This window comes from Montipora capricornis, chromosome 8 (assembly GCF_036669925.1).
Source record: "Montipora capricornis isolate CH-2021 chromosome 8, ASM3666992v2, whole genome shotgun sequence".
Lineage (NCBI taxonomy): Eukaryota > Metazoa > Cnidaria > Anthozoa > Scleractinia > Acroporidae > Montipora > Montipora capricornis.
This window is the reverse complement of record NC_090890.1, coordinates 40,640,999-40,653,717: the sequence shown is the minus strand read 5'-3', so window position 1 is coordinate 40,653,717 and position 12,719 is coordinate 40,640,999. Positions and strand designations below refer to the sequence as shown.

At 36.9% G+C, this 12,719-nt stretch overlaps 1 protein-coding gene across 2 annotated transcripts in view; it reads left to right on the top strand.

Annotated features, from left to right (window-relative positions):
• LOC138058952 (zinc finger ZZ-type and EF-hand domain-containing protein 1-like) overlaps positions 1–12,719 on the top strand; it is a 69,756-nt gene that overhangs the window by 12,921 nt on the left and 44,116 nt on the right. For both annotated transcript variants that reach the window (XM_068904420.1, XM_068904419.1), the window contains exons 14-25: positions 366–444; positions 644–775; positions 1,494–1,610; positions 2,292–2,395; positions 2,554–2,634; positions 4,141–4,239; positions 5,586–5,677; positions 6,821–6,882; positions 7,641–7,742; positions 8,196–8,261; positions 9,942–9,984; positions 12,581–12,703. In XM_068904420.1, the coding sequence (XP_068760521.1) occupies positions 366–444; positions 644–775; positions 1,494–1,610; positions 2,292–2,395; positions 2,554–2,634; positions 4,141–4,239; positions 5,586–5,677; positions 6,821–6,882; positions 7,641–7,742; positions 8,196–8,261; positions 9,942–9,984; positions 12,581–12,703 (1,100 nt within the window). The remainder of the gene's footprint in view (positions 1–365; positions 445–643; positions 776–1,493; positions 1,611–2,291; positions 2,396–2,553; positions 2,635–4,140; positions 4,240–5,585; positions 5,678–6,820; positions 6,883–7,640; positions 7,743–8,195; positions 8,262–9,941; positions 9,985–12,580; positions 12,704–12,719) is intronic.

The window sequence follows — 12,719 nt, the reverse complement described above, 5'->3', positions numbered from 1 at the left end:
TTTCTTACAGCAAGGATCCCAAAAGGATGATCTTTGTATAATGTAATGCACAATTTCTGTTTGCTTTTACTACATATACATGTATGATCCAGCCAAGTGAAAAGCTTTCTTTAGCCTCTGCTTAAAATACCGGTAATACTTTTGCACCTTGAGGAATGTGGATGAGTGAGAAGTGGTCATACTTTTGGGATCTTTGGTGTCATGGAGGATATGCTGCCACTGCAGCATGTTTTTTTTTTTAATTTTGAAAAAAGGGAAAAATTAATTTTGCTAAATACTGTGAATAATATCTGTTCAGTGGTTTTATACATGTATTAATTTTTGTTGTGTACATGATGCAAACCTTCTTTGGTTTTAAAATGCAGTTATACAGATTAACATCAAGAGATGCCACAGTGATGGGTGTGATACAAGAGTTAGAGGAATTAAAGTGGTTGGATACAGGTACATCTGTATATGGTGTCTTTCAATAATGTATTACAAATGATTTTGGAAGATTAATTTTAAGTTTAACTGTTACAGTACTAAGTATCAAACAACTACTTAAAACCTGCTTTAAGCTGCATGATTTGTTGTTACATGCAATTCAATAAACAGATGATGAATTTTATTAGATTGAATATTTTTATTTTCTTTGTTTCAGGGTTTTAAAGAGTAAAGGCATGAGTGTTGCAGATGCATCAGCAGTGTGGTTTCTCTCTATCCTTGGAGCTACGGCTTCAGCAGCCATGCCTTTGGCTCCACATCTAAAGGAGCTTATTATGACTCACACAAGGTAAGAATCTTGTATGACAAGGTACATGTAGTACATATTAAATGAATGGTCCAATGTGTGTCTTTGTATTATTAAAGGGCTAAAGTTCCATTCTGACTTGCATGTTCTTATCATACACAAATGTGCAAGAGAAAGTAACTTTTTTCTGCATTATAAATTCAAGGCAGTTAATAATAGTATTTTTGTTTGTTTCATGCATTTTTTCTTTTTCTTAAAGTGGCATTGTCAGACAGTGTAAATTCAATAAATAAATATTTACCTTTAAATGCTGTATTGTATTCTTTTACCTCCTGTTTTATGCATGCTTTTCAAGTGAATCTAGAACAAAAGGTTAATGTTTTTACATGTACATGTATGATTTTATGACTGTTACGAGGTCAAAGCCTGAAAAAATCCTTGACATGTTCAAGCTCTCATACCTCTTTATTGGCTACATGTATCTGTTATGGAAAACAGTCAATGCAATTTAAAATAACTCATTAATTTTTAAGAAATAATCAGTTTGGCCATTATTTTGCAGCTGCAACTTAAAACATAAGAAAAGAGTAATTTGAATTTTCATTGTGTTACTAAAATTACAGACAGTAGTGTTACTAGGTCCCTTTAATCGACATTCATCATTAACCTTTGACATCGTTAACTTTATGTATGTGCCTGTTTCTATTTCATGTTACCATGGACTTGCTTACTTTTGTTATTGTTTTACTTGTTTTGGAAGGTCTGCTTTAAGTCACATGAAGCCACTGTCACTGTCCTTAACATCACCTGATAGGCCAGCTTCTCTTTCTCACAATGTTCTTGAGGAGGTTGAAAATTTCCTTCATTCTCTTGTGAGGTGAGATGTTTAGGTTGCAATTACAGTTAATAGCCCTTTTCACGGTTAGTTTTTATCATTTGCATTACAATATAATCTAGCATGTATGAGAGGCAATTTCGGGCTATTTTGTAGTTTTAACCCGAAATTGCCTCGCACCCACGTTAGGTTACATTGTAATGCAAATGAGAAAAACTAACCGTGAAAAGGGCTATTATACTGTTGATGTACATGTAATGGGTATAAGTTAATTTTAAAAATTGACTTATTTCTTGACTTATTTATTGTTTTCTTCCCTTTAACCATTTCATTTCCTTTGGTGACACTCTCGCTGATAGATTTTAGTCGAGTTGATACCAGAAGATTTTTATTTCAGATAAAAATTTCTGTCCAGGAATCTGCACAATTAGATGCATGCTAGTTTTGATAAGCGTCATGAAGTGTTCCCTTGTTTTTTCCCCCCGATGTTAAGATCAGAAAGTGTCCCCTACATGTATACTCATCAAGGAATGAAGAACAGCCGTATTTACCCTAATGGAAATATCAGGCCAACCCTAACACTTAACTTTATTGTTGGAAACAGGTGGCAAAATGCTTAGATATAACAGGAGGACACTTTGTTTTTTAGATAAAAATTGGGCTTGTTTCTACATGTAATTACATGCAATAATTTTTGTTGTCTTTAATTTTTCTCTGATGTAGATTTCAAGGCTCAATTGAACCAGAAAATTTAAAGATTCTCCTGGAATATACTCTAGCACGTGGAAATCTCACAAGTATTTTTAAAGTTCTAAAATTATTGTATGGTAAGTGTGATGATCTCTAGTTATTGTAATTATCTATTTACAATTTTCTTAATATAATTATGTGTTAAATTGGTTCAATTTTATTTACAAGTTTTTTCCTCTTTTGAGCCAAAACACGTTCCCGTGATATAATTGATGTTGCACTTTTCTGTCTTCAGAAATTGTTCAAGAAGATTTTGCTGCAAATGAAATTGTAACTTCACTAGAAGATGTACACCTTAGAGCTACTAAGAAACATGGTAAATACTATTATGAAAGCGATATTAGCTCATTGATTTTTTCTCATAGTTTATGATTAGTTCTTTGTGTACATTTCGGTAATAAAAGTAAAATATAAAACTTTAAGGTAAAAGCTGGTAAAATTATTATGAGTCTAAACGGTTTCGATCAGTTTGATCATCATCAGAGTGAAATAATCTGCATCTTGCGTGTTTGCCAAAATCTTCAAGTTAAAAGACAAAAACACACACCTGCCATACGTCATTTTCAAACTAGGCAAGTGTAATTTTGTGGACAAACATACATTTTGCGAAACAGCACGCAACCTTGAGGTTCATGTTAATGAACATTCAGATGTTAATAAGCAGTCGGAGCCAGCCAAGCACATTATAAAACACCCTAACCACAAGTTCATGTGGGAAGTCTTAACCACTGCCCATTCATGGTTAAAAAGGAGAGTAAAAGAAGCGCACGCTTCTGTCCAGAACTAAACAAACAAGTGCAAGCACTGGACCTCACCTTGTTCCCCATTTGAAGAGGTATTAAAAAACTGGCATTGCCTAAACTATACAAACACTGAGCGTATGCAGATTATTTCACTCTCACAATGATGAAACTGATCGAAAACGTTTGTGTCCATTGTAAAATTTTAATAGGTAAATCAAAGAGAACTAAATGTTTCACCAGACCCATGTGGACCGGTGGCTCAGTTGGTTGAGCACCGGGCTGTCACGCAGGAGGTTGTGAGTTCAACTCCGGCCGGACCAGCTCTCAGGGTCTTTAAATAACTGAGGAGAAAGTGCTGCCTTTGTAATTACATCAGTCTGCAAATGGTTAGACTCTCTAGTCTTCTCGGATAAGGACGATAAACCCTAGGTCCGGTCTCACAACCCTTCAATGTTCATAATCCTATGGGACGTAAAAGAACCCGCACACTTGTCGCAAAGAGTAGGGCATGTAGTTCCCGGTATTGTGGTCTGTCTTCTGTTCTATATCATGGTTGGGAGGGTAAAAGGGTGCACTTAATTTGGAGCCTCGCTCTGTTGTGCGACCCCACCACAGCCTGTTTCTCTGTTGTGGTGAAAGTGATTAAATAAAATTAATAAATAAATAAATATTAGTATAAAATTAATAGAGCAATCAATTACCACTCATTAATTTTGCTTAGCCTTACATTACCGGAAATAGTTTATTGGATTTATAGTCTTTAAAAGATGTGATGTGCATCCTAGTTTGTGATTTCTTATTAAAAAGCTTACTCTAACTCAAGTTAACCCTTGTGTTCTTGCAATATCCAATGCAGAAAAGGGGTTTTGAAAACAAGCCTAGGGACAAGTGATTTATCGTAATTTTTGTTTCAAGAGATTTGTATATAAATGAAATCCCCTGTCAAAATATTCAGTTTGTTTTCTGCCAATAATTATCAAATAATTAAGATAATATTCAGTATCTCATCCAAATTTAGAACTTTGTTGTTCTTTGTTTTGGGCCTACAATTTGCATCATACTATTATTCATATTGGTAGGTCAGCTTTTAAAAATGTCCTTATCGTCTTGTGATGGAGGTCACAAGGATAACCTTTCTAAACCAGAAAATGTCTTAACTGACAACTGGTCCTCTGAAGGTTAGTAAACATTCTTTTTCAAGTACTTTTTAATGAACGAGCAGTAATCTTTTATCACGGAGGTTTAAATCCATGAAGCAAAGAGCTGATTAACCAGCTCCCTGGCTAAAATGGGAGGTGGGTGCCTGGAGTATTGGCTTCCACTGTGGCCAGCTATCCCCTAGATGGAAAACCACCCCCATGGCTGGCAATCCCCGCAACCCAGCCATGAGAACCTAGAGGATAGGGTTGGGTGGGGGAAAGCTCAAAAACTAACAATCAAAACTGCTCCTAGTGCCTGAGAAAAACTCATGAAAACCTGGCTGCTGAAAATCACAAGGCTCCACGTGAGCCTGCACCTACAGTATGAGAAACAATGACTGGTTTTATAGGCGGTGACCGCTAAAACACTGAATGCTAAAAAGAGAACCACTAAAAGGACGACCGCTATGGTTGTGGTGGATAAATTACACTGTAGTTAAATGAGCATTTAACAAAATGTAAACTTGACATGCAAGTTTATTGAATGGCTTCAAGAACATTCCACAAAAACTGTCCTCTTCTGGAGTCCACACAATGGTGCAAAATGATATATTCTATTAGCATACAAGAAAAACAAGCCAGGCCTCTAATGAGGAGTGTTTTATCAGGTTTAAATCTCATGCATGTGGTATTTTATATGTGATTTGATAGGCTGTTAGGCTCATGAATATAAATGAGTTTTTGAAGGAACAGTGATTTTCAGTCAATTCACCTTCTGCAACAACAAATCTTGAAGGACCAGAACCATATGACTGTACATGTATTCCCTCCACTGTCCCTTTCCCCCATGTTCTGTGGCTGATAGGCTGGTTAACTGTTTTCAGATAACCTTAATACCATACTCAAACATCAAGAAATATTAACTTTATCAGAGGCCATTGCCCTTCAAGTTTAAAAACTTCAAATTTGTCTTCAGACTCAAATTATGTAAAAGTGCTCTGGGTTTTGTTTCCTTTTAGTCATGTTGTGTTTTCCAATAACTGGTCTTGCAAACTGTTTGTAAATAATGGAAGAAACAGTTGGATAGTGAGTAGCATTGGATAATGCAATTCTCAAGTTTTGATTGGCTTATGGCATCATGGTATATGGGCTATTATAACCTGCTCTGCAAATATCAGTAATTGTGCACATCTTTAGGTTTTTTGTTTTTGTTTTTACAAAATAAAGTAGTTGAACATGAGATGATTGTAGCCATGACACGCTTGTGGAATAATTAATATTGTTAAATACAATGGTAAGGCATTTACATGACTAAAACTAGGGGATTGAACTTGAATAAAATTAATGCAAAGTGGTGTTAACAGAGTTCCTTGTGTTGTTTCTAGCATATTTATCTGAAAGTGGAAAGACTCTAGTATCTATGATGTTTTCAAGTGCTGCTTCTGTCCGTGTTAAGATCACAAGGATGATTGTCAAGGTTGAAAATGTCACATGTATCTTTAGTTTATAATAATTTGTACAATATTAATTACTTTTCCTTCGGCCAGAGAGTTGGAAACTGCCTCTCCCCTACACTTTAATCCCAGTTTGTTTGCGCAGGACAGTTCGATTAATTTTCTCCTTTATTTTTCTAATTGTTATTATTTTTACTTTTTGATAAGGTTTTTTTGTTCTTTTCCGTTTATTATTTTCTAATGTAACAAAACTTTTGTGTCAGTTGCATTTTTTGTATTTATATCAAATCTTTTTTTTTTTTTTTCAAAAGGAATCTCTGTTAAGTGAGTGTTCCTTTTTAAGGGGCAAACCGTAGGCTTGTTGGGGTGTGGGGTGCAGGGGTGGCGCAGTGGTGAGAGTGCTCGCCTCCCACCAATGTGGTCTGGGTTCGATTCCCAGACTTGGCGTCTTGAGTTTGTTTCTTTCTCTCCTCTACACCGAGAGGTTTTTCTCTGGATACTCCGGTTTTCCCATCTCCTTAAAAAAGCACCTCACTGTCCTACAATTTATTGACTTGATTTGCGTTAAGCATTAATTTCAGTTTACAGTGTCCCCAATTAGTGCTCCAGTGCTAGAATGACTAGACTCTTAAATAATTAAAGTTCCTTCCCTTTTTCCATTGAATTACTGCCTGTAGACACTAAGAGGGGAATCTGGCTTTTAAAAACTACATTGTATTATTAAAACAATGTGTACATGTACATTGGGCTGATCAATAATATTAAAGTTTTAGTATATGCTAATTTAAAAGCATTGAACGGGCACGCTAATTGGGTACCCCAACTCCAGATATCTTTTGCTATTCACCTCTGAGCAATTCATTCAATTTGCACCGGAAAATGTTGTAATCTTTGTGCTATATTATATCATTGTTTTTATTTACATGTACTTACCCGGTAGTACATGTATAATTATACTAAAACAACTATTCACCTCGGTCTCAGTGGCTAGTGGTGGATATTTACCTTGTCGTTTCAGGGCTTGGTAAATATCCATCAAGTAGCCACCTCCACTTCAGTGAATAGTTGCTAATTAGTGGCCATTAATGCTGTGATTGTTCATCTTGTTAATCCTCACATTTCAAAAGTTCTGAGAAAGCTTCTATCTTCTCTGTATTTACTTTAAGGTATCCAAAGGAGCCATTGGTCCCTCTCATGGACTTGTGTTTGTCTTGGACGATTTGAAAGGGTATGCTTCCGAGTTATTATGGGTGGCAGGTATAATGTCATTCCAATTTTTGAGTCCTTGAATAAGATAATATTTAAACTTCTTTGTAAAGTTTACACGTACTTCACAACTACTGATTTGCTTACAGGAAGTTGCAAATTAAAATTCCTAGTCAGTCTTTAAGTCTAGGTTCCTTAAGCTAAAGGAGATCAAGCTATGGTAGTGGTTTGTGATTTTTTTAGATGGCTCCTACGCTGTTTTATACAATTTTAGTTAAACATGTCAATGGGATATTTGTGTCCCACGGTTGCTTGCACCATGTAAACGCCACATGGGACAATTCCCTTTGACTACAGTGTGTAGTCCCTGTATCTAGTCTGCTTGTGTATTCTAACCCTAATTCAGGGGTTTCAATAACTTCTGAAATAGCTGTCCATGATAGCCCATTGAAGGCGGCAGTTTGACAAGTTTATGATAGCATTTTTAGTGAAAATCAAGGCAAACTAGCCGGCGGTGTGAGGCAAAGCAGGCGGCGGCATACCGCCGGTAACCGGCTTCTATTGAAACCCCTGCCTAATTAATTATTAGTAAGCTCTTTGTCTCAACACTTGTTAAGGACATTTAAACCCAGTTACATGTACATGTACCTCTGAGAACCAAGGAAGATGAAATGTCCTATATGTATACAAGTGACTGATAGTACAGTATATACATGTAGTTGTAGTGTTTTTTGTGCGAGTTACTGGTACATGTATCAACTTTACATTTCCCTGTTGCAGAGATGAAAAAGACAAAGAAGACAAAGATGATAGTCATGAAACTGATCCTTTTAGCAAGTACAACAGCTGGACAAAAGACAGCTACACCAACTATCTTGCAAGGTTTGTTTCAGGCAGCCTATTTTGATACCAAATTCATAATGAGAAGATACATGTAGCAAACTTTTGGAAGATAAATAAATAGATGATGTTACTGAAGCAAGTAACAGAGCTGAAAACTCATTCTTAGTGAACCTTTTATTTACATTCATTTGGACAATATTGTGGACACTACATCTACAGCAAGTGGCTCTGTATTAAAAAAAAAACAATTCCAGTTCATTGAGCGTCAGATTTCCATCTCTTGGTTTATCAGAATTTCTTTTAGAGATCATATCAAAATTGTACAAATAGGTGGAAATGTTTATTTAAAATGTTTTTTGTTAAATTAAATAAGAAAAAGCAAGTGGAGGAGATCAGTGGCATCACGTACAGGCCATGCAAAACTTGATGATATGTTGATTCCATTTCCTCACTGTCATGAAAATTAATACCCGGTAATACTTTTTGTTTTAGCTCCAAAGCAAAACTGGCAACGAATCATGTTGAACCAGTGGGCTTTTTCATGACTGATGAAGACTGGTATGTCACTTTTGAGTTTAATAATAATTCAAACATGTAACTTGTAATTCAAACATGTAAATTAAAAGAGAAAAAAAAAAGACTAAATGGAAGATATACTCCATACAAATTTGCAAGCTCATGCACCCAAGCCCTTCCCTATTTTAGGAACCCCAACCCTACTAGACAAATGAACATTAGATTATGCAGTCACCGCAACTGTAACCCTTCAATAAACCTAATAGTAATGTTATAACCCTATTTTTTCAAAAACAATAGGGCCATATTTATACGGGAGAAAATAAGACGTGTCTTACATAAGATGCGTTTTAAATGAGACGTGAACTGCCCGTATAAGTGGTACAAAACAAGCATTCACATCTTATTTTAGATGCGACTTACATAAGACGCATCTTACGGGTGTATCTTGGAACAGATTTTTCGGCTGTTCTTGTTTTGTCGGCGTCTTAAATAAGACGTGAACTTCCTCATATAAATGGTTTTGCGTCCTATAAGACGTGAACTATAAGTGTGCATGCCTGACTCACACATGTGATGACAACAACAATACCGTCATTTTGTTGATGAGTCACCCAGGCTAACAAAATGGCCTCCCAGTCAGGCTAAAAAAAACACCAACAAAACAGAGAAACACTTGGACGTTGGTGGAGGAGAAAGAGTTCCCCATCCTTTGCTGGGAACGGCAATAATCGACAAAAATAGTTGAGACACTGAACTTGGAAGACAACAATTAGGGAAAAATCACCTTAACGTTACATTTTCCACTTGCACACCCCTCTCTTCCCCCGCCTCCCCCCTTCAATGTTAGTAACGGAAAAAGGAAGAGTTGGCGATAAGAAAACAACATTGTTTGGGGGGGGGAGGGGGTTAGATGGAAAGACTGTGGGGGAGGGATTTGTCCGACATTCCTTAAAAGGCAAAGTGTCTTAATTAACCCTTTTGGTGCAATATTGCGGAACAACTTTATTACTGCGTGACAAGCGCCGGTGTAATTAATTTTTTGTTATAATTCAATGAAAGGGTTTTCAAATGGTAACTTTGCAGGTGAAAACAGAGGCAGACAACCCTGAGGATGCGAGAGCATGTGACGTCACGTTATTTTGAGACCGTTGTAACAGCCAATTCAAGGAAAATGTTCCATAAAAACTTCAAATCGCGATGTTTCATTTCAAAAATTCATTTATGGACAGCCAGTTAAATAAGAGTCACTCAGCCACTATTGTCTGCGTTGTCCTGAGTGATTTCAATTGATAGGTTTTTGGGACACTTCCCCTTCAGATCTGACGTGTCATCACATACATATTTATCAGTTGATTCAGCTGTTACAACTGTCTCAAAAGAATGTGACGTCACATGCTCTCACATCCTTGGGGTTGTCTGCCTGTGATGAAAAGTACAAAGGTGGTAACTGTGAATTAACAGTTATTCTTCGAGGGCATGCTACATGTAGATTTATAATGATAAATAACCAAATAAGACGCGAACCATTTAATACACGAGATGTTCGTGTCTTACATGAATGTAGGACGCGAACATATAAGTGGTACAGTTTGCGTCCTATTTAAGACCCGTCTTAAGTAAGATGCAACTTATTTTCTCCCATATGAATGGCCCCATTTTGTTACAGTACATGCAATACTGGTAATATGAGTAATCAATTTTTTAACTGACCTATTCCAGGGATGAAGTAGAAGTTCATGTAGACAGAATTTCAACAGGAAAGGTTAGATGTCTTTTAGAAAAAAGTTTGAATACATGTACTTGACCCAAGTCAGTGCGAACCGTTAAACTGTACATGTAACATTATTTACTGTTTTAGAAACATCTCTTTATGGGCTCCTGCATGTTAAACCTGTAAGCTGAATTACCAGTTACTAGTTTTGGAACTTTGTCTCCTTGATCAACGATGACTACAGTGTGAAAAGTAACAAGCTCAAATTGCTGCTTTTGTTGTCACATGCACTAATGGTCAGATCAAAGACCTTGTCACACATAACTTGTTTCGTTTAACCCTGTCTGGCATTATTACATGACCTGTATTAACTTTAAAAGATAAATTTCATTGTTGAGGGTTAATGCTTATGCCGACAACGAGCAGATTTATGACTCGGATTAAGATCCAGTGGAATTTATGAGACTCCAATGCCATCTTCTTGAAGCTGATCACTGGTTTGGTATGAATGGTGTGATTACAAATCGCGACAAATACTAAGCAATGATATTGGGAAATACAAACCATGCTTTCAGCTTTACAGTGAACGTAAAAGTGGCACTGACCTCTTAGTGGCGAACATTGACAAGAATCTGCAGTTTAACAGTCATTTAAAGGATATTATTTTGTACATGTACTACAATGTTTAAAGGTCAACAACCAGATTAATGTGATTTTCCATTTTCAAAAAATAGCAACAGTACCAACAGCTGGGAAATGTAAACTTTATATTAAAGGCTTTTAGCGTTCCATATTTTAGATAAATATTGTTTACAGCTGTTTGGAATTTTTGTGGGGCCCAAAATAGAGACAAACTAGAAAAGCTTAAGATAAGGGTGCTTAGGATTATTCTTGATGAGAAATCTCTGCATTACTGGGAGTTACTGAACGAGCTTAATTCTGTGATCTGAATACTACTAGGATCCAAGACATACCATAGTTTTTAAGGCAATCTATTTTTTGGAATATATGTAAATCTATAGATAGAAGTCTTGTATGTTATATTTGACTTGATTTTGTTTTACATGTTCTTTATTTCTCGGAGATATTACATGTAGCTCTAATAGCTACTCTCTCAATCCGAGATGAAATATAGGTGATGATACTGAACTAAAATAGACTTTCCCACAGCTTCATCTAACTATAGCTCCATAGCCATTTGATCTGCCAATTTTTTCCATTTCTTTTAAATCGAAAAATCATGACTGATATTTTTTTTTATGAAACGACATATTCTTTGGGATGCTATACAAACTTACAGACACCAGGGTTTTCGTTTGAGGCCGGAGACTGGACGTTTTGTCTGGTTGTTTGCCATTTCACGTCCGTTTCTTTGTCCTATACGTTTTGAAATTCGTTTCAAGACTTATTTTTTTTCCTTTTTTCTTCTTTTTGGACTTGGGTATCTCAGGAAGCCACGGGCTGAAGAAACACAAGACAATTGCACAATAAATCCTTGAAACTAACCAGAAGTCACATTGCCTTATTTTAATTGCACACTAAGTTTAGTTTTCTTTTCTTTCGTCCAATCTCAAGAATGTAAACAGCATTTGCGAGGGTTTCAGACCTTCTTGAGGGTTTTCTGGCAGTGCACTTGCAGTCGGCTTTACAATTAAGGAAAATAGCCATGTCCGGTACTTTCCTTATCAAACCCGGTACTTTGAAAAGCTATGGAAAACCCTGCACCGCGCACTGGTACCGGTGGCTCAGTTGGTTGAGCATCTGGCTGCCATGCAGGAGGTGGTGAGTTCGACTCTGGACGGACCAACACTCAGGGTCTTTAAATAACTGAGGAGAAAGTGCTACCTTTGTAATTACATCCGCAAATTGTTAGACTTTCAAGTCTTCTCGGATAAGGACAAGAAACCGTAGGCCCTGTCTCACAAATATCTTCCATGTTCATTAGTTCCCAGCTGTGGGACGTTAAAGAACCCTTACACTATTCGAGAGGAGTAGGGGATGAAGTTCCCGGTGTTGTGGCTGTCCTCTGTGAGTACTGTATATGGGTGGGTAGGTATAGCTGCAGGTCCACATCAGCTGAATAGCTGCTGAGACTTCAACCTGTTCAAACAAACAAATAACATACAGTGTAACATGACACACACAGACCCTTTTAAAAATCTGCCTGCCCCTGTCAAGGGCCAAACCAGTAAAGTAAAGTAAAGCAACCATATTTAACGTCGATAACTCGTAACAGTAATTCAACTGACAAACCTGAGGTTGACAGTGCGCTCATTTTACTCCCCCCTCTCCATCAGTGCTCCGTTTTACGGGTGTTTAAAGCTACTTAGCTACATGGAAAGGAAAGAAGTCGAAACAAGGATGTGAGATCCGGGAATCGAACTCAGGACCTCTTACACCATGGTCGCCCACTAACCGACTATGCTACCCTCGCTCCTCAAGCTAAGCTACAGCAGATGACTGGTGACAATGCCATTAACCCTTCCTCACCTGAGAGGGAGATTTTATAGGTTTTATTCTGTCAAACTCCAGATGATTTTACCTGTCAATTGAGGGGTGCTTTGGGTGTGAATTTGCTTTAACTAGGTTCTTGTGACAACTTTTAGTACAGTTTGTTCACTGGTTTCGTTTTCATTCCTTTCAACAGTATGTTCTAGTCAAGTTCTTGGGGACAAGACAGGAATCTGCTGAAAGGATAGGAGTGCTTGGTGTACAGTTTTTTGGTTACGAAGTCAAACCAAATTGTCCATTAAATGAAGACTTGCACTTGGTAATATTTGAACCCC